General features: G+C 54.1%; 1 protein-coding gene across 1 annotated transcript; it reads right to left on the bottom strand.

Annotated features, from left to right (window-relative positions):
* Positions 1–6,579: 6,579 nt before the first annotated feature.
* Positions 6,580–11,381, bottom strand: B3GNT7 (UDP-GlcNAc:betaGal beta-1,3-N-acetylglucosaminyltransferase 7). The gene is made up of 2 exons (XM_033113068.1): positions 11,176–11,381; positions 6,580–9,051 (listed from the first exon to the last, which is right to left on the bottom strand). The coding sequence occupies exons 1-2, from the start codon at positions 11,184–11,186 to the stop codon at positions 7,857–7,859; spliced, it is 1,206 nt and encodes a 401-aa protein (XP_032968959.1). The 5' UTR covers positions 11,187–11,381; the 3' UTR covers positions 6,580–7,856.
* Positions 11,382–20,241: the final 8,860 nt, after the last annotated feature.

Below are 20,241 nucleotides of genomic sequence, written 5' to 3' on the forward strand. Positions count from 1 at the left end.
GGAAGGAAAGATACCATGGATATATTGTGAGGCAACTGATATAAGTCTTCATTATAAAAGACACATTTATCAGTAACTCTATTTTCTTTTTAAAGATTTTATTGGGGGAGAGAACAAGACTTTATTGGGGAACAGTGTTCCAGGACTTTTTCCCAGGTCAAGTTGTTGTCTTTTCAATCTTAGTTGTGGAGGGCACAGCTCAGCTGCAGGTCCAGTTGCTGTTGTTAGTAGCAGGGGGCGCAGCCCACCATCCCTTGTGGGAGTCAAACCGGCAACCTTGTGGATGAGAAGACGAGCTCCAACCAACTGAGCCATCTGGGAGCTCAACGGCAGCTCAGCTCAAGGTGCTGTGTTCAATCTTAGTTGCAGGGGGCGCAGCCTACCATCCCTTGCGGGAGTGGAGGAGTCAAACCGGCAACATTGTGGTTGAGAGCCCATTGGCCCATGTGGGAATCGAACCAGCAGCCTTCAGTGTTAGGAGCACTGACCTCCAACCGCCTGAGCCACCGGGCCGGCCCCAGTAACTCAATGTTTTAAGTACCAAACAACACAGCTTCAAATTACATAAAACATATCTAGCAAGAAATGTTTGAGTAGGTCTGGATGAGCTGGGCCGATATGATTTGAATCTGGCCTTTTGACTGGCAGCTGGTTTTAGCTAACTGGTTTTAGCAGGCAGCTATGGTGGGTGTTAAGCCCTTTCCAGACCTGCCTCAAATCTTCCAGACCACTTGCACCGGTTATGAGTGATAGTTAATGTGCAGATTTTGTAGCCCCGCTGTCTGAGCACAGGCCTCAACCCGTCACTTAAAGCCAGGCGGCTCCCACAGGTGGGGCAACTGCGCTATATCCGCTGTCTCGGATGATCAGCTGAGTCAGACCAACCCTGAAGGTGGCTGCCATTGGCCTGTCACTCATGCGAGCTGGCCAATCCCCTTTAAAATTTCGAACACTTTGAGCTCAATTTTATGTCACTTGCAATCAAACATATCCTAACCAATGATGGCTATATATTGGCTTTTATAGAAAATGGATTATTGCGTCTAAGAGAGCTCAGATACTAAGCAATTACAACTTGGGTGGGCTGGCCACAGCGATTTCTGTCAACCTGAAGGGGTTGCACTCATCTACTTAGTGGATAAAACAAGAATCATTCCTCCTTCCCTTGAAAGAGCCTTACAAAGGTCGCCTTGAGGGCCTCAAAGCCATCTCCCTCCCTCTAAGGCCACCACGCCTGTAGGGATCTTGGCACACTTCTATCTCCTAAACTTGACTCCTCAACTGAGCGATGCGTGCTTTCTTAGAAAGCCTTCCGTACACAGATAAGATGAAAGAAAAGGATAAAGCCCCTGGAATCCCATCCCACAGCAGACTATTCCTGTGAAACAGTTTGTTGTGGAATTTTCCAGCATTTTTGAGGCACATATGCCCTTAGTTAACGCGAGGGACTCAGGATACAAGTAATACAAGTTACAGATTTCTTTCGCATAACCAGCTCAAATCGTCCTACTGCCACGATGTCTTACGTGGTCAGTTGGGGGCGCTCTCTGCCCTCTCCTGGGATTGCACAGCACGCGGGTACACCTCCAGCCCTCCGGCCCTGCCCCGCGCGCTTGATCTCCCCTGCCTACCGCAGTGGAGCAGATCCAGCCGGGTCTGTAAGCTGCCCCACGCCCCCAGGGCTGAGCGGCGGGGGCCCACAGGTAGGTACCGCTGGCAGATGCTCCGCTTGGGGGTTTGGACCCTGCGGCGCCGCCACCTGCACTCTTGCTCAGGCCCCTGGGATCCAGTGGATTCCACCACCCCCTATCTCCAAATCCCACCCCCGACGGCAAAGCGCGATTACCCCCACTAAAGCCCAGGATTCAGCGATGGCCTAGGGGTCGCCGGCTGGCTGACCGCCCTTGGACCTCCAATAACTTCTTTCTGCCTGGCGATTTCAAGCCCTTAAGGGTGGGGGCAGGAATTCCCGGCATTCCTGTTAGATTCGACCGTACTGGAAAAAAACAAGGCGCAAGGAGATTCCTAATGAGTCACCTGCTGCAGTGCAGGGTCAGTAAATCCCCAGCCGGGCCCTTAGTTCTTCCCCGGGGCGAGCGCCGGAGTCAACTGGGCAGCTGTTTAAAACACCGTGGCTCGCGCCCACCCGGATTTCGGGTCTAACCCGCCCCGGGTTGGGACCTGGACGCAAGCCTTTTTTCAAAGCTTCCTTGGGGGCTTTTCAGATGAGCAAGGGGACTGAGTCCCTCCGGAAAGCACTGAGCTCCAGGCTCACCTGGGAGGTGTAATTATTCCAAGATGCAAGTTTTGTATTAGAATTATATGCAAAATTTGCGTTCTACTCCCTAATGTGTCTGTGTTTGTTTTATTGTAAAAGCAATTGCTAAAAGATGCTTTTCAGAAAGAGATATAAAAATGAGCACGAGATAAGGATTTATTTTATTCACATGAGGGCAAGCAGATGCTATTACCCGTTCACAGATGTCAAAAAGCACAAGTTTATATGGCGTGAAGGAATTGAATTGCAAACTGAGGCAAAACTGGTTTTTCCAACGGGGGATAAGTCAATGGAAGCTCTGCGGGACAAAAATAGTAAATTTCCTATCACTCATCAGACATAACATTTTTCTGCTCTCAGTGCTTTCTGATAAGAAAAAAACTCCACAAATCCATATGGAAGTTATTACTAAGGAAAAAGGGAGGAGGTGAAACTCTTGGGAGATATAGGGTGAGGGGTTAGGAGCACAGACCCGAGTTCAAGTTGTGCAATGAATGACTGTGGGGCCCTTGTTTTGGGAGCCTCCATTTCTTCACTGGACCGGCGTGTATAATGGGGTTTTAGAAGTTTCCCTCTCAGCTTAGGTGGAGGAGCAGGATTTCTTTGCTAAGGGTAGGGCTCTTTGAGTGGGTCTCTTTTAGTTATGCAAATGTGGCCGAGAGGGCACCCGTTGCCCTGGGGGAAGAGCAGAACAGAACCTTTTGTGGCCTGACAAAGCCACCCCTTCCCGAGGCCCCTTGGAATGCTGAGCTGGCGGCCCGGGAGGAGGGGAAGCATTTTTGCATTCCGAGCACAGGGCTTGGGGAGGAAAAAGCTTGAGACCCATCACCCCTCAACCTGCTCCTCACATTCAAGTTGAGGAATGACTAAAATTTACCGTCAGGTACTGTGCCCCACAAGGACAGCCTGAGTGAGCTGGTTGGGTTCAGCTGACTTTACAGCTGACAGGCAGCCACAAGGTCCATCACCTCTATCTTACTGCTGCTCTTTGGGGAAGGATGGCTGAATTGGGGAGGGTGATTACGAGAAGGACCACTTTTGTGTGTGAAGCGTGTGTTCTCTGCAGCCTGTGCCGGGACCGTGGCGCCTAAAAAGTTACAGGACTGTGCGTGCACCACAGCGCCACCGTGTGGACGGAGAGACCCGGCTCAGACTTCCAGAGAACATCCTTTTTGGACTAAGGAAGCCCTTTCAGGTTGCGAAAAATTTGGGAGTGAATGGGCTTCAAGAGGGAGAGGTAGGATTTTGTAGGGAGGAAAAATAATTTTCTCTCTACCCTTGTAGGTTCTTAACTGAGACCCTTTTCCCCCACCCCATAATAAAAAGACTAATGAGAGAAAAAAAGTTTAATAACCTGTACCTCCTATATACATGGGAGAGACCCAGGACAGCTGAGAAATTCCCCCAAATGGCCCAAGCCACCATCTTAAATAACAGCTGAAGACAAAAAAAAAAGATGTTGAGTTGGGGCAGGCTAATTATGGGAGGTTACCAGGAAAAGCACAGTAAACTGGGTAAGGTGGTTACATTTAAGTTGCTGCCTTCTCCATTGATCAGTTTCTTGTTATTTAGGGAAAAATTTACAAATGGAGATTGCCTTTATAAATGTAAGTGTCTCTTACAAAAGGATAACTAATACTCGGTTTTCAGAGCTTCTCCTATGTTGACTATTCCTCAAAAATAACCAGCTCAAGATAATCCTTATGCAAAGAGACATTTTAAGGTGTCATATTCTGCTCCCCTTTGTTTTCTGCCAATAAGGGTACATGAGGGATTAAAATGTAGTCATATTTATATCCTGAGTTATGGTCATACAGATTATACATGTTAAGGGCTTACCATAGTGCCAGGCATATCAAATGTACTCCATAAAACGGCAATTCTTATCATTATTACCCGGAATCAAGACTGTAAATACCTGAAGGTTCTGGAAACTTCCAGAATGCCCTTTGTGTCTGTTTCCCAAGGTGATCAACAATAAGCCTTGGAAATGCCAGGGCTGTCTTTGAAGGCAGCCAGGTCACACTCCAACGCACCACAGGAAACCAGGGCTAGCTGAGTGGGAGGGTCAGAGCCAGGCCTGGAGGACAGAAGTTGGTTGAGGGCTACAGTCAGCTGGGGTACTCTGGACAGCCTGGGTTAGAGCTAGGGTTAGGGTGGGCAGTGCCCGGCAATTCTTCCAGTCGCTAGCCTCTTTTTTTCATGGAGTCCCCTTCCTGCTGAGGGGACAAAGGAAGTGGAGAACAGTGGTAGTGAGGCTTTGGTGCCATGGTCCGTGTTCCCAGCCTGATGTCCCTGGGGCCTGGGACCGGCTGGCCCCCCCATGCCAATGGGGGATGAAGACATGTTTCTAGGGTCCCCATCTGATCTTGTTTCTTCCCTGCTTTGAAAGCTGTGATGTCTCAATGCCTGCAGAAAGCACCCTAACTCCTAGCAAGGTGCACCTTTCTCACCAGGACACCTCCAGGCCAGCCCCTCCCATCTCCAACACCGTCCACACCAGGCAGCCGACTGTTCCTCCTGATACATTTTTGCACTTCTGGGCTGTTGCACGTGTCCCCAGCCTGGACTGTCTCTTCCTCTTCCGACACAGGCAAATGCCCACTCTTGCAAGAGGCAGCTGCACTGTCAGGCCCAGGGGTGAAGCCTGCTCCCCACCTGTGCTGGGGTCCTGTCACACTGGCCCCCTTAGTGGGTTCCTGCCCTTCTTCCCTTCTGTTGTGCTAAGCTGGCGTCCCACCTGCTCTCCCAGCCTCCCTGCCAGCCCAGGCCTGGGCCCCTGAGGTCTGAAATGGGGTCAGGAGCAAGGCCGCCCACAGGGCAGAGGCTGAGGAAATTCCCATACTGTGAGCTTTGTGCTCCCGGTCCATGGGACCAGCAGGAGACAGCCAGAAGGAACCCCGAGTAAGGGGTGCATGTTCAGCACCCCTGCTCCTTGCAGCTTGTCCCTCTGCTCTCAGGATCAAGTCTCAACACCCTCCTGCAACCCAGAAGACCTGAGAACAGGCCTGCCTGCCTCCCAGCTGCCTTTCCTTTTCACACCCCAGCTCCAGCCCCAGCCTCTGAGGAGCACCTTTCTGTTTCAGATGCACTGCACCCTCGCCTCCAGTCCGTTGTGTAAGCTCTTCTCTCTGCCTGCAAATTCTTCCTTCAGGGGGCAGCTGAACACAAGGCTTCATCTGGACCCCCACCTAGGCCTAGTCAATGGCCCTTCCGTCTCCCAGTCTCCTGGGTGTCCCTCCACTGCTCTTGCCCTAGCTGGCCTGAGCTCTGGGAAGACCAAGGCCCCAATGCCCCTCTTCTTTCTGCAGTCCTGGCTTCAGGGAGTCAGTGATGGACAAGCAGGGTGGGCAACTCCCTTGGACCTGTGCAGTCACCAGGTGCTGCCTCAGAAGGGACCTCCCTGTGTTTGGTTTAACCCTCTGCTGTGGCAATCTTGAAATTCTTAACTTTTTAAAACCAGGGGCCGTGCACTTTCATTTTGCACTGGGCCCTGCAAGTTATGGAGCCAGATGAGTGAGTGGGGAGGTGTTGGGGTCTGTGCTGAGGAGGAAGAAAGAGCTGCAGCCATGTCCCCTTTTCCTTCTTCAAAGGCTTGGACCCAGGCAGCAGGGGCCACACTGGCCATCCATTTAGTCTCGCACCCCCTTCTACTCTTTAAGGTGTTGCATTGTATTAGGATCCAGCCATTTCTATCACTCCTCTGGAGGAGAGGCCCCGTGTGACTCCCTTGGGGCATCTGACCCACTTTATGATGCTCCAGCTGGGCACAGGCAGGCAGCTGCTAGCTCGCTGATGAGGCCCTGTCTCCTTGGGATGGTTGCCCATCCTGCCTGGAGGTAAGCAGCTAAGGCCAAGGTTCCCTGCACAATGCAGTTCCCCCAACACCAGGCGGCCCCAGAGCCAGTTTCAATGATTTTTGCCAACCTTATTAATGCTTCCAGGTCGACTGAAGGGACATCAGAGAGCCCACCCACCCCTGCATGCCCCCACCCGACCCCATTCCCTGTAACATCGGCCTCGGGGTCAACTCCGGCCCTGCCCTCCGTGGGAATGCACTGTTTACAGCTCTCAACACCCCCTATCCGCTGCCCCCCCAGTCCAGGGAACATCTTTCTTGACTGTGGCCCTTGTGGCCTCTGCTTTAATCCTGGCACTCACCTCTCTCTAAGGCCCTCCAAGGGGTCCTTGTGTACCCACCAGCCAAGCACAAGGAACAAGCTGTCTTCAGAAATCTCTGGGAACCTTGGCCCTAGACAGGCCCTCTGATGGAAATGGCAACAGGAAGTTTCACACCAGGAAAAAACCAGTCCCTTTTTATTGAGAAAATAGAGTCAATTCCTCACTCTTTTCCCAGGTGACTCCACCTCGAGATATGAGGTGGCATCCTGCACCCACCCCCAAGGACTCCTGAAACTGGGCATGGTGGCCCATGAGGGACATTCCATCCCTTCCCTGGGGCAAATGATGGTTTGCCCAGGTCCTGGAGAAGCAGGCCAGGTTCCGGAGGGGGGCTGTGACAGGCATGAGGGTGCCCTGGGGGTGGGTAAGAGTGGCGAGGGAGGTGGTGTCTTGCTGGAATGAAGGAAGGGACGGGAAGAACCCACCATCTTCTGAGGCCTGGCACCTTCTTCCTCCAAATCTTTTATAAATAAAACTTCACAGTAATAGAGGTATGTCCACTTCCAGGGCTAAAATGGCTGGTTTCCGGCCAGGGAGCCAGGCCTCAGTGGGGCTGCAGGAGGGCCCTCGGCTCAGGCTGGGTGGGCAGCACCGTGACTGTGGGGCTGAGCACTGCTCTTTGGCCCTGTGTCAGGGGGTGGGGGTGGGGCTGCAGCCCATCCAGAGGTTCTGAGGGTCACTGAGGTAGTCAGAGCGGCTGGTCGTGCTTCCAGACAGACACAAGATGGAGCATCACAGGACGTCGCCTGGACTGAAGCTACCTGGGAGCAGAGGCTGAGCAGCCAACTCCAGGTAGGTCTGGGGCGGGGGGAGGGAAGTGCATGGGAGGGTGGTGCTGAGGGTCTTCTGACGCTCTGTCTCCAGGAGACCCAGGGGCATGGACAGTGGGGGGCAGGAAGGCGGGGCTGTGAGCCTGCACAGGGTTGAGCTTCTCCTGAACGGGTCGCTTGGGCCCATGGGGAAACTGAGGCATTTCATGGGAGGAGAATCTTCTATGAAGAAAAAGGGCCGCCACAGAGCCATCTAGGGCCAGGCCTAGCCCAGGTACCTGAGCACAGGGTTCCTTCAGAGGCCACCAGGGCCTCCCACCAGGTCAGAGGGAGCCAGGCAAAGAACCCAGGTTAGGGGGGCTGCCAGCAGCTTCGCTCCCCAGATGACCTCCAGTCTGGACAGTTTCAAATGTTTCTGGGCCTTAGTTCCACTCTTTGGAGAGTGTCCACACAGGGTGGCCCCCCTCTGGCTACCTGCACCCCACCACACCCATGGGCACATGAGGCCCAAACACTCCACTTCCCTGCTGGGGACCAAAGGCTATGCCCTGACATTGCAGCTCCAGCCCCATGACTTCTGGGGCTCAAGAGCATAGGCTGTAACTATGCTGGTGGCCTGGCTGGGGTCAGAGCACCTGGAGCTTGCGGGAGCAGGTGAGGTTGCCATGCACCAGCCCCCACATGGCCAGCAGCTCAGCGGGCAGCAGCTTGTGCACAACCAGCATGGAGCGGAAAAAGCACGGCTCCTTGTTCATGCGGCTGTTGCGGTTTCGGGAGATGCCAAAAGTCTTGAAGCCCTCGTGGGCCATGGGATGCACGCCCAGCACCTCCAGGCACATGCCCAGGAAGACATCATCGATGGGGTAAAGCTCCACAGTGTCGCAGGCATGGTGCAGGCGCCGGGCCAGGCCACCGGCCATCAGGAAGCCACCGCCGCCGGCGTAGGGTGGGTAGCTGGCCTTGCTGTACAGAGCCCCGGGGATGTAGTACTTGTTATCCTTCTTGCGGATGGGCCGAGCGTGCTGCAGGACGTCACCCACAAATAGGTTTTCCTGTGGCTGCCGGTCGGCCAGAAACTCCAGCAAGTTGGTGGGGTTGACGAAGACATCGTCGTCGCCCTTGAAGACGAAGCGGACGTTGGGGCAGTAGATGTCAAGCCACTTGAGGAAATGGATCTCCTTGAGGGTCAGGTTGAAGAAGCTGTCAAGGAAGTCCCACTGCAGGATGTCGCCGTAGAGGCGGTCCTCGTAGGCCAGCAGCTGCTGGTAGTGAGCCCGCTCCTCCTGCTTGGAGGCCGTGCCCAGTAGGAAGAGGGTACGCACGGCGCCGCGGCCCCTGCCCACCAACTCCTGCTCCAGGCCCCAGGTCTGGCGGATGGCTTCGCGGCGGTCATGCTGCGTGATGACTGACTTGACGACCATCAGCAGGTAGACGTCACCGTTGCACTTCTCCGGGTGGTTCAGCAGCATGGGGAAGTATCGGCAGTGGCGATAGAGCATAAACTGCTGGAAATGCGGCTCCAGGCCCTGGAACCAGGACTGGTGGGTCAAGTTGATATTGGCTGAGCAGTTAGTGGTGGTCACGTCCCAGGCCTGAGGCCCCTGTGAGGCCATGTGCGTGGGGGTGACCAAATCCTTCGAGTTCTTCCAGAAGTCATTGAGGTTCACCAGGTGTCCACTCGGTTTTTGGGCCTTCTGTGGCCCTAGGGTGGGTGGCAGGGGCTCTTGTAAAAACTGGCTGGGGGTCAGACCGCGCTGGAATACTGCTATGGCCACTAGCAGGGCCAGGGACAGGCACACACTCTTGTAGATGATTCTCTTCCTGGGGGGGGCGAGGGGAGAATCGTTCAGAGCAGTGAGAAGATGAGTCCCTTGTGACTCTCCCAGGAGCCCTGGTGTGGATCTGCAGTCCCAGATGGGCCAGTGGGTCCTGGGCACAGACTCAAGTCCCAGGGCCCCAAGTGGTCAGAGGAGTCTCCTGCTTCCTCTCCTACCCTGACCCCCCTCCTCCAGGACCAGGGAGCCACCCACACAGCATAGAGCTTAAGTACAGCACTGTGGGGTCAGGCTGCTGGGCTTCACATCCTGGCCCTGCCACTTACAAGCTAAATGACTATGACTGGGTCTCCCTTAACCTCTCCTAAACATGATTTCTTCTTCCAGAAATGAGGACGACGGCATGGGATTGGAGTGCGATCTAAAGTGCCTGGCAACACAGTGTGCAGTCAGGATGCTGTGATTCTACACGGACAACCTCAGGTGGAGTCCTCTGCCCTGTTTCCTGCCCATGGCAAGGCACGCCGTTTGTTTTCATTTCCTTGTGCAAACATGGTGACCCATGGTGACCCAAACTGGGGTGAATCACTGGAAGAAGGGGCAGAGACGGTACCTGCTCTGCAGCCTGGGACCTCAATAAATACGGGGTTTCCCAGAAAATAACACCTAACCGGAAAATAAACCCTAGTATGATTTTTCAGGATGACATCCCCCGAACATAAGCCCTAATGCGTCTTTTGGAGCAAAAATTAATATAAGACCCGGTCTTATTTTCGGGGAAACACAGTATGTGGGGGACATTGGGAGCAAGCTCTAACTTGAGACCTGAAAAAGCCTGCCCTCCCCTCCATCCCATCCATCTGACCCAACAAAAAAGAACAGCTAGCTACTCCAGGGCATCTCCTAGCACGACCACTGTCCCCTAATCCCCCAGTTTACCGCCCCCCCTTAACTTCCCATTCGGAGAGATGCTCTACTGCCCTGGGAGGGGACACATTTGGACCCACAACCTCCAGGGACACTCCTTGCTTGGTAACCCCTATCATACCCATTTCAGAAGCAGAAATTAAAGCTTTTTGCCAGGAGTGCTGGCAGGGCCAGGGACCTGAGCTCCTGGACCCCAGGACCCTCTCTCTTCAGCTCACACTCTGGGGGTGGCCAGGCCACCTTCCCTGGCCTCTCCCGTGCAGACATATGGGTTGCAGGCTGACATGAAGGGCAGGCCAGAAAAGTGCGGCCTTATTGGGCTGGGCCACTTGGGAGATGGCCCTGACCTCCAAGGGCGATGGGAAGAGACAGACTGCACTAGGCAAGGCAGGGCCACTGCTGAGAAGACTGGAGGCGGCCCCAGGACTAGCTGGTTGAAGGTTCAGTGAGAGTGAAGTCTGAGCCCGATTGGAACTACATTTCCCCATGGGGTCTGGAGTATTTTGTGTATGGGGTAGGAGGAAGATTGGGTCATCTCAGGTACTGGGGTGTGGGTGTGTGACCTAAGACGGAACCTGGGAGGGGATGGGGAAGCAGAACGCTCTGGTTCTTTTGCCTGGGGGTTTCAGGGAACCCCCGCACTCGGCCCCCCACACACACCCTAGTGCGGGAGGCCTGACTGGAGGAAGTCCAGCAGGGGCCCCTCTGGGGAAGGGGATGCGGAGAGACCCCTCCACCCCAGGCTCGTTCCACCTGCACCGCTCCACTCTATTGGTAGGTAGAAGTCCCGACAGGGAGGGTAGGAGAGGGGACCGCGCGCGGGCCAGAGGCCCGAGTTCTGGGGAGGAAGGAGAGCCACTCGAGGGTAGAGGGCTGGGGTTGCCCAGGATGCAGGAGGCCCTCGGAACGGGGGCAGAAACCGAGCTGCCGGCGAGATCTTGAGTCCCCAACTCCCGACGTCCCGGAGTGGGATCTGGGGGCCTCGGTGCCGCCGGGGAGGGCTGAACGCACCGAAACCGCGGTCCCTGGCCGCCCACCGGCCGGTCCAGGCGCCGCGCGCGGCCGGGCATCTCTGGCCGCCACCGCGCGAGCCGGTCTGTCCCAGGAAACTGCGGCCAGCCTCGGACATCCAGCGCGGCATCTCCCATGCCCGGGAGCCGCCCAGCGTCCCCCTGTTGGCCCCGGGGAAGCCCAGGGTCTCCGCGCCCATCCCAGGACCCCCAGCCCGACAGCCCCCACTCACCCCAGAGACATGGCGGCCCGGGCCGGGGCGGCGGCGGCGGAGCGGGGCGCGCGGGTCGCAACTCTAGGCGCGCAGCTCAGGGACGGCGGGCGGGGACCCGGACGGGGCGGGCGGGGGCGGAGGCCGGGCCGCGCCCCCGCTGTGACTTTTCTCCTCCAGGCAGCTGGAGGAGGGGCCGGGAGGGGAGGCGTCGTCCCAGGTGCGTTAACCCCTTCGGCGCCCCTGGCCCTATGTTCCTGCTGCGCGCCAAGCCCTCCACGCTGCGGCCAGGTGGGAATCACCCATTTCTCAGAAGCGGAACCCGAGACTTCGGATCACGCGGAACCGCCCACGGTCACCTGGCCCGAGCGTGGGTGTCCGAGTCGAGACGTCGCCCCCGGGTACACGGTTCCCTCGCAGAGCCTGGAGTCGCCAGCCCATCTGGACACGGGGGAACCGAGACACTACCCACCTCAAGTCTCCCCAGGGGAGCCATTTCCCTCTGGCCCCATTCGTACTTTTCCTTGGTGGGGGAGGTAGAGGCAGACAGATGTTCAGGACCCTTCTCTGTTCCCCCAGGCAGCAGCCCTCTCCACCTCTGGGGTCTCTCCCTCCTGGGAGAGCTCCCCCACCACCACCAAGAGAAGGCCTGTCTGCGCTGCCCAACCTCCTCATCCATCAACAAATATTTCACTCAAAATCCTTTTTGTCCCTAAGCCTTTATTAATCTGTTTGTGTGTGTGCGAGACACAGCTCCTTCTAGGGGGTGGGTTGCACTAGACATAGACTTGGAGGGGTATTCTTGGCCCAGCAGGGTCTGGGGTGATGTGTGTTCCCATCTAGGTGACTTCCAGATCCTCTAACAGATTGAAAATCCACTGTCCTGCTTTCAGCCAGATGTTTGCTGTTCTAATCCTGTTCCATGCTGAGGTCCCATCACTGAGCTTACGTAGGACCTTAAAAAATGCCCATAGAATTGAAACGGAAGCATTTCACAATCCAGCTAACATTCATCAAGCAGTTACAATATGCCAAGCACAATTCTAGGCCGGTGCATGACTGAAACAATCTCAGAGGCATGTACTATTATTATTATTCCCACTTTACAAAGGAGGAAATAGAGGTGCCAGGAGGGGAAAGCCCAATGGGCCTGGTCCCCTAGTTAGTAAGCAAACTCAGGAGATCTGCCTGGCTTTGGAGGCAGGCTCTCTGCCCTTCTTTCAGGGGCAGCAGTGACAGGGAGCTACTCTCCTGCCAAGGGGCACACAGGGAGGCCAGAAGGCCTCCAAGGACAGTCAGAGGTAGGTAGTGGAAGCCTGAGGGGGCTGCTCTTGCCAAAATGGGCCCCCGGCGCCTGAGACCGAGTGAGAAGCCCTGTCAGCCATGACATTAAGGCTTTGGAGGGAGAGGAAAAATCCAAGGTGCAATAGAATTTTCCTGGATGTTGCAAGATATAATCAGGGAATGTGAAGGGCCTTCCAGGAAGAATTCCAGAGAACCCTGGGGACCCACACCTATAGTAATAGCCCTTCCAAATACCAGGGCAGGAAGAAGGTCTGACCTGCAGCTCAAAGCCTTCTTTAGCCAGGCTGCCTGCTGCTGAGGGCCACCTGAAACCCCACTGGCCACCTGGGGGAGTCGCCCAAGGCCAACTGAATGTTTGCCAGTGGAATCTGGTCCATTGAGAGGAACGGTTTGTCATCATGGATTCATTTCATCTGTGCTTAGGTGGAACTCAGGCTGGGGAAATTCATGACAATTAAATACTCAGCCCCTGACTGTGGGGTGGGGATGGGGGCAGGGATGTGGGAACCAGGCCAGGCCCTGATCAGCTTTCACTGTCAGTCTGACAGGCTGTTGGGCCTGTCCCTATCGGTCAGCACTAGGTTGGCCCACTCCACCTGTCCTGGCCCCTCCCTAAGGCTCTGCCCTAACAGATTCTCGCCAATTATCTCAAGCCACAAATGGGGTGGTTGAGCAAGGGTCCTGAGGGGGAGAGGTCAGTCTGCAGATGGAAACCACCAGCCCACAGTCCTGGCTGAAGGCAGATGGAAGCTGCAAAACCAGGAGACCCGGGGATGTGGGGGTTGGGGTGGGGGTGGTCTGTCAGCAGCTCTGGAGGGAGGTTGGAGGAGCGAGTTGAGCTAGTGGCAGGAGTCCCAAGCAGTGGTAGGTGGGTTAGGTGTTCCTGTCACCTGGTCCTTTTCTCCCATCAGGTGGAGGTTCTACCCTGGAAGAAGAAACTCAGTGAGGCCTGATGTAGGAGAACCCCAAGAAATCCTCCTCTCTCTTCTCCTCACTCTCCCCTTCCCCACACATTTTGCACCTTACTTCCTTTTCCCATTTCCCTTTCCCTCTCCCTTCCTCCTCCTTATCCCTGCTCCCCTCTTCCTCTCCCATTTCCCTTTCCCCACTCTTATTCTCACTTTCTTTTATATCAACCCCCCACCCACCCTTCAGAGTCAGTTGGAATCCAGACCCTGCTGGTGTGAGGCAAGCACAGTGCGGGCTCCCCTGGGGCCAAGCACCTGCCTTACCCTTGGGTGTGGGGAGATAGCTGATGGGCCAGAGGTTGCCCTGAGTCAGCCCCTACCTGGACAACAGGGGGCTGACTTGGGTCTGAGAGAACCAGAAAGCTAGGTGTGAGACCTGGGCATCTTGGAGAGAGGCTGCCATTGACAGAGGCTGGTGCTCAGTGGCTGGGCAGTGGTTGTAGGGTGGAAGCTGCCCTGGCTGCAGTCACTTATTGCTGCTGTGTGAGGTGTGTGCATTCATATTAGTGTTTAAAGACTTTAAGCAGAAGTCTATACTCCAGGGGCAGCCACGGCCAGTGCTTCAAGCCTGACTGGCTACACTTGCACCAGAGGGTCCGTTAATTAGCACTGAAGTGTCAGAAGTCATTGTTCTTTAGTGAAAAGAGCGTTGAGGATGTGCGCCTGGCAAAAAAATACTACACAGGACCTCTGTCTGTGTCTGCATGAACCCAACAACCCAGCAGACCAGTGTCCTGGCTCCAGAACTTTCTCTAATTGGTCCTGGATCTTCCCATACAATGATCTGATTGGAAGATTAGCCAGTAGTTGGTTGTGCCCTTGAATTCATCCAGAGAGACTCTTTCCTGCAAAGGACAGAGGGTGGGTCTCCCCGAGGTCCCTGGGCAGTGGTCTCTTTCGTGCTTGGTGACAGGCACTTTAAGTTGGGTAGCACGGATTCCATTGTAATAGGCCGTCTGAGGAGGCGGTGTGGGGGGAAGCCTACTACTTCACCTATCTCTGGTCCTTGGAGGCCCCCCATGTCCACTGCAGGGCCTGCCCCGTCAAGGGGGGCAGCGCACATAGTAGGAAAAGAAAGAGACCAGGAAGGAGCTAGCAGAGAGGAGAGGAGAAGGCGGGAGGGTGGGGGAATTCAGGCAGCAGGGAGCACAGAGTTTTCAAAGCATGAGTGGTCTTGTTTGGAGTCTGGGAAGTGCCCTCGCCCAAGGAAAGATTGCGTCAAAGAGAAGCCCAGATCACAAGGGGTTGAGAGAAGATGGGAGGAAATTAAAAGATGCTCCTTGCAGGCTCCCTATAGGATCAATACAAATGACAGCGTCCTGTTACTAAGGACCCTGAGTTGCCGTCTATGGCAAAATCCTGATTGAACCAAGACTGACCTAACAACCAAGATGACATTGCTATAACCAGTAAGATGTTTGAAAACCTTAATTCTGGGGCCTGCCTGCAGAGAATCTGATGGAACCTGGGAAATTTTAGTTTTCCAGTTTCCCAGATGATTCTGATGTACAGGCAAGTTTGGGAACCACTGGCGTTGAACACTCCAACTCCAGCTCTCTTGATCAGCCGTGGGTAAGGGCCAGCAGAGGGACACTTTCTCCTGTGAGCCTGGGAATAAGGAAGGCAGAATGAGGAGGGAGCTATGGAGGAAATTGGAGGCAGACCGGGGAGGGGTGAGGAAGTCACTATTCCTAGTGAAGCAGGTAGCCGTTGAGGAAGCAGAGGAGGGTTTAGGAGATTGAAAAGAGTGGGGAAGGGTGGCCCCAGCCTCTGTGTGGGATCTGAGAGGGCCAGGGAGGAAGAGTGAGGAGTGTTAAGGGCCAGGTCAGAGTGTCCCTATGTACCCTAGAAACCCAGGCTGTGGCTGAGGTCGGGATTGTCCAGGGCTCCTTTGGGCACCAGTGACAGAAACTCAACTCAAAGTAGCTCAAGAGAAAGGAACGTATTTGTTTGTATGATGGGGAACCCTGTCTCTTGCTCTCTTGTTCTCTCCCCATAACCCACCCCCTGTACAGCTCACCTATCTCTTGGCTCCCTCCTATACGCACAGGCTTCTGCCATGAGGAGTAGGAGAAAGGCAGGCTTGCACATGGCCTTAGGCATTTATCACTTGATATTGAGGACCACGGAGGAAAGAGGTGTTTTCCCTCCCAACCTCCGTATATAAAATTCCAGGGAAGGACTCTCTTTGGTTTTGCTTTAGTCATGTGCCCAAACTTGGGCCAATGTCATGTCTAGGGATGTTAGGGTAGTGTGATTGGCCAGGCTTGGGTCAAGTGTCCTCTGCTGTGGTTGGGGCAGGGCCCTACAGGAACTACATGGAAGGGGCAGATTCCTCAGAGGGAGCTGCTACCGTGCTTCCCCGAAAATAAGACCTAGCCGGACAATCAGCTCTAATGCATCTTTTGGAGCAAAAATTAATATAAGACTTGGTCTTATTTTACCATAATATAAGACCGGGTATAATATAATTAATATAATATAATATAATATAATATAATATAATATAATATAATATAATATTATAATAAATACCAGGTTTTGTACAGTGGTACCTCAGTTTTCTAATGTAATCTGTTCCGGAAGACTGTTCGAGTTCTGAAACGTTCGAAAACAGCTGACAGCTAGGCCTCAGGATCTTGCACTAAGTGGAAGCCACGTGACATGTTCGATTTCCAAGGCATGTTCAAAAACCGAAGCATTTACTTCTGGGTTTACAGTGTTTGTAAACCGAAATGCTCGTCAACGGAGACGTTCGAAAACTGAGGTACTACTGTATTAATTTTTGCTCCAAAAGACACATTAGAGCTGATTGTCTGGCTAGGTCTTATTTTTGGGAAACACGGTATTATCAAGAAAGCAGAAGAGATACGTTCAGTCCTCCAGCTTATATCAAGCCCTTTGGACTCTTAAATCATCCTCCAAAATGGACCCCCGAGGACTGGGAGCCCTAAAAGGAAGAAGAAAGGTTGGTGGTAGCTGTGTGGCAAATGTCTTCACATGTTTTCCTGACAAGTCCTTCTCTCTGGGATGGAAGGAGCCCCATGCTGGCTAATAGAAGGTGAACAGAGCTTTTTTGGAGGCTGGCTGCTCTCTGGCCCTCTTCCCATACCTGGGTCCCCACTGGCTGGTGTGGAGACAGCCAAGGCCACCTATGGCTTTGTAGGTGTGGGAACCAGTCAGGTGGGGCTGGAGCTGGGCAGCTGAAAAGAGAAGCCAGGGTTCAAAAAGGCCCAGCAACCAGAGTGGGGGGCATGGGGGGGGGACTTGGAAGAGGATGGAGAGGGTAAGCAGGAATAGAAGGAGCTCTCCCTAAGTGCTGCCCTGGACGCAGGCCAGCTGGGCTGCACCCCAGGCTCCTGTCGGCAGGGCGTGGGGGCCACACTCTCATAGACACACACAGAGACAAATGCACACTCGCAGCAGACACACACAGAGCCATAGGTGTGCAAGTGACACAGATCCACATATTCACACACACCCAGGGACAGACATGCGCACACAGAGATACATTCAGAGATACAAACAACACTCATACACACATAGGTCAAACACATGCAGACACATTCACACAGAAGCATGCATGTTCAAAGAGAGACACATATATACACTCATATTCAAACACACTCATGCACATATGAGATACAGGCACACCCAGTAAGAAGTGTACACACACACATAAACACACACATTTCCAGAGAGATGCACACACACACCTAGACACATCCACAGACACACACACAAATACTCATCACACACAGACACACACCCAGAGAGACACACTTTCACACACATAAATACACATGTGCCTACAGCCTTTCCCACATTCCCAAGGGCCTGCCAGGCAGGGTTTCACTGGTAACAGATGAGCTGGGTGAGGGAGGCTCCTCCAACTTGGGAATGGGCTCAGGACCAGGCAGGTCCCTACTGCATCCAACGGCCTGTTTTGATCCGCCCCCAGGTCCTCAATCTGTGCCCACCCCTGCCTCCAGGAGCCTCTGGGCACTGCCCACAGGCCCTTGACATCTACCCCCAACCTTTATTCTAGCCACGTTGGCTTTCTTCTCCCATCCACCAAGATCCCAGCTTCCTTCTGCTCAAATGCACTCCTTCCTTCTGAATTGAGTGAACTCCTCCTGCTCGTCTTTCAAAACCTACTTCGAATGTCCTCTCCCTTGGAGTAGGTGCTCCCTCCCTGGGCCAGCATCATGTCTGTCTGTCCATCCTCTACCTGTCCTATCACACAAGAACAGGGACAGGCCTTTCTGTGTTCCTGGCAGCACAGGGGCGGGGAAGCACTGATGCCTATCGTTAAATAGCCCAGGGAATGAGCTGCCAGCATTGGCTGCCTGGAGGAGACCCTGGCAGTCCTGCCTCGGCCATATTCAGAGGATGACTGGGTGTGCCCACCTCAGGGAGCCTTGGGCAGCCCTGACAGATTTGCAAAGCTCCAGCGCCACCCCCCCCAGCACACACGTTCACACTCACACTGACACACATTCACACGCGGGTGGGCATTGTGCCCCCTCGTCCTGGACAGCTGGGCTGCCCCCTCCCCCTAAGCCACCAGTGACTCACATGCCCGCCTGCCAGGCGGCTGGCTTGGGCACACACAGCCTCCTTTCAGCCCCTCGGCCTCAAACACTAGCTTAGTCTTCCCTCCCCGGCGCCTCCCCCTCCCCGGTGAGCCGTCCTGGCCTCCCTGCCTGGCAGCTCGGCTCCAGGGGGAGGCCACGCAGAGGCCTCCTTCCTCGGCAGAGCACAGGGTGCCTGTCTCTCATCACCCGGCTCCTGTCCAAGCTAGTCCTGAATGGCTGCCTTTTTATGGCCCGGAGCCTGGCCAGGTGCATTCTGGGCAGTACTGCTTCCAACTATGGTGCTGTTACGACCAAGGGGACAGAGCCAGAGGGGCCATTGAGACTCAGAGTCCCTGAAGTCCCTCTCAGACTCTGGTCAAAGGCCTCCTTAGGGCCACTGGGGAAGCAGATAGGAGGCTGTGTGAGAGGAAGAGGCCCATACAGACTCTTCCTCTCACACAGCTTCCTATCTGCTTCCCCAGTGGCCTGAAGTGGCCTGGCCAGGCACACATTTTTATTACTCGATTTTCCTGAGGAGACAACTGAGGCATAGAGAAGGTCAGCCTGCTACAGAGTGGTGCAGCTGGGATCCAGTCTTGGTAAAGAGGGTTAAATACGATGGACCTCGTGGGGTTCCAGGGAGCACGATGAGGTAGCTGAGCCTGGCACCCTGGAGAAGGGGTCCACAGTGGGCACCATGTGACAAGGGTCACAAAAATCTGTTCTGGGTTTTGTACATAGCACCCCTCCCTTCTTTGGTAACAGACCTCTCCATTCTGGTCTCAGGGTAGGTCTATCATGGTCCTTTATGTCCCCTCTCGCCCTGACAATGTGCTTGGTACAAGAGGTGGGCCTGTGACCTGTGCTGGGCCAATAGGGCTCTGCCCTGGGGAGTTTCAAAGAGGAGCTGGGAGAAGGACACCCCTTTGCTCTCTGATCATGGGGCTCTTGAGGGGTGCAACTCTGGATATATTGGGGAATCGTGGTGCCTCATGCACCCCACGTCCCCTCTCTCTGTGGTGGTAGAGAACAAAACACTCAGAACAAAACAGAAACAGGACTCTGACAAAACAGAAGCCTGGTTCTAGAGCAGGGGTGTCCAAACTTTTTTCATCGGTTTTTACCAAGGGCCACATGCGGTAAAATACACACACAGCCGGGCCACTCACTCGAGGTGAAGTACGTAGTGCCTCACCTGTAAACTAAATATTGCCTTTACCTGTAAAGTAAACTAAATATATTTTTGGAATTTGCTGCGGGCCAATTAAAAATGGATTGCGGGCTGCAGTTGGCCCGCAGGCCGCAGTTTGGACTCCCTGTTCTAGAGGCTCTGTGGTCTGGCAAAATAGTGCCCCTCCTTCAAAGATGTCCACACCCTAATCCTCAGGACCTGTGGCTTTGTTAGGTTGTGGTCAAAAGCGGTACAGATGTGATTAAGGTTATAAATCTCAAAATAGGGTGGTTAGCCTGGATTGTCCAGCTGGCCCCAATCTAATCACAAGAGCTTTGAAAGCAGAGAACTTTCTCTGGCTGGAAGCAGAAGAGATGCAGCAGAAGGAAAAGTCAAAGAGATTCCACGTGTGAGAGGGATTTGATGTGCCTTTAGTGGTTTTGATATACAGGGACCCACTTGTAGCCCAGAGGCCAGAAGGAGGCCTCTGGGAGTGAAAGGCAGCTTCCAGCTCTCAGTCAGTGAGGACAAGGGACCACAGTCCTACCAACACAAGGAACTGGGTTTTACCCACTCTCCGAATGAGCTCAGAAGCAGACTCTTCCAGAGCCTCTCCATAAGAACACAGCTGTCTGACACCTTGATCTTGACCTTATAAAATTCTGAATAGAGAAACTAATTGAGGCAACTTGGACTTCTGACTTACAGAAGTGTGAGAGGATAAATCTGAGTTGTTTGAGGCTGCTAAGTTTTTCACTTGTTATAGCAGCACTAGGAAGATAGTATAGACACTGAGAACTAATGCCACCCCGCCTCTTCCGATTTGGTTACAGACATCAGTATCATTTCTTTGTGGTTTTTGTCACCCACGACCAAAGACTCCTCCTGACTGATGTTATTTTTATCTGACTTCTTCACTGTTTCCCAAACAGCCTGCCCTCATGGGTAAGTAGAAGATGGGGCACCCAGAACTTGGGAGCAGCCACCACTGTGCAGACTTGAGAATAGCAAAGGGTGTGGGAGGACAAGTCCTTTTGGATCTGAGCCTTCAAAAGTTTGAAGCAGT

The sequence above is a fragment of the Rhinolophus ferrumequinum genome, chromosome 8 (assembly GCF_004115265.2).
Source record: "Rhinolophus ferrumequinum isolate MPI-CBG mRhiFer1 chromosome 8, mRhiFer1_v1.p, whole genome shotgun sequence".
NCBI classification, from domain to species: domain Eukaryota; kingdom Metazoa; phylum Chordata; class Mammalia; order Chiroptera; family Rhinolophidae; genus Rhinolophus; species Rhinolophus ferrumequinum.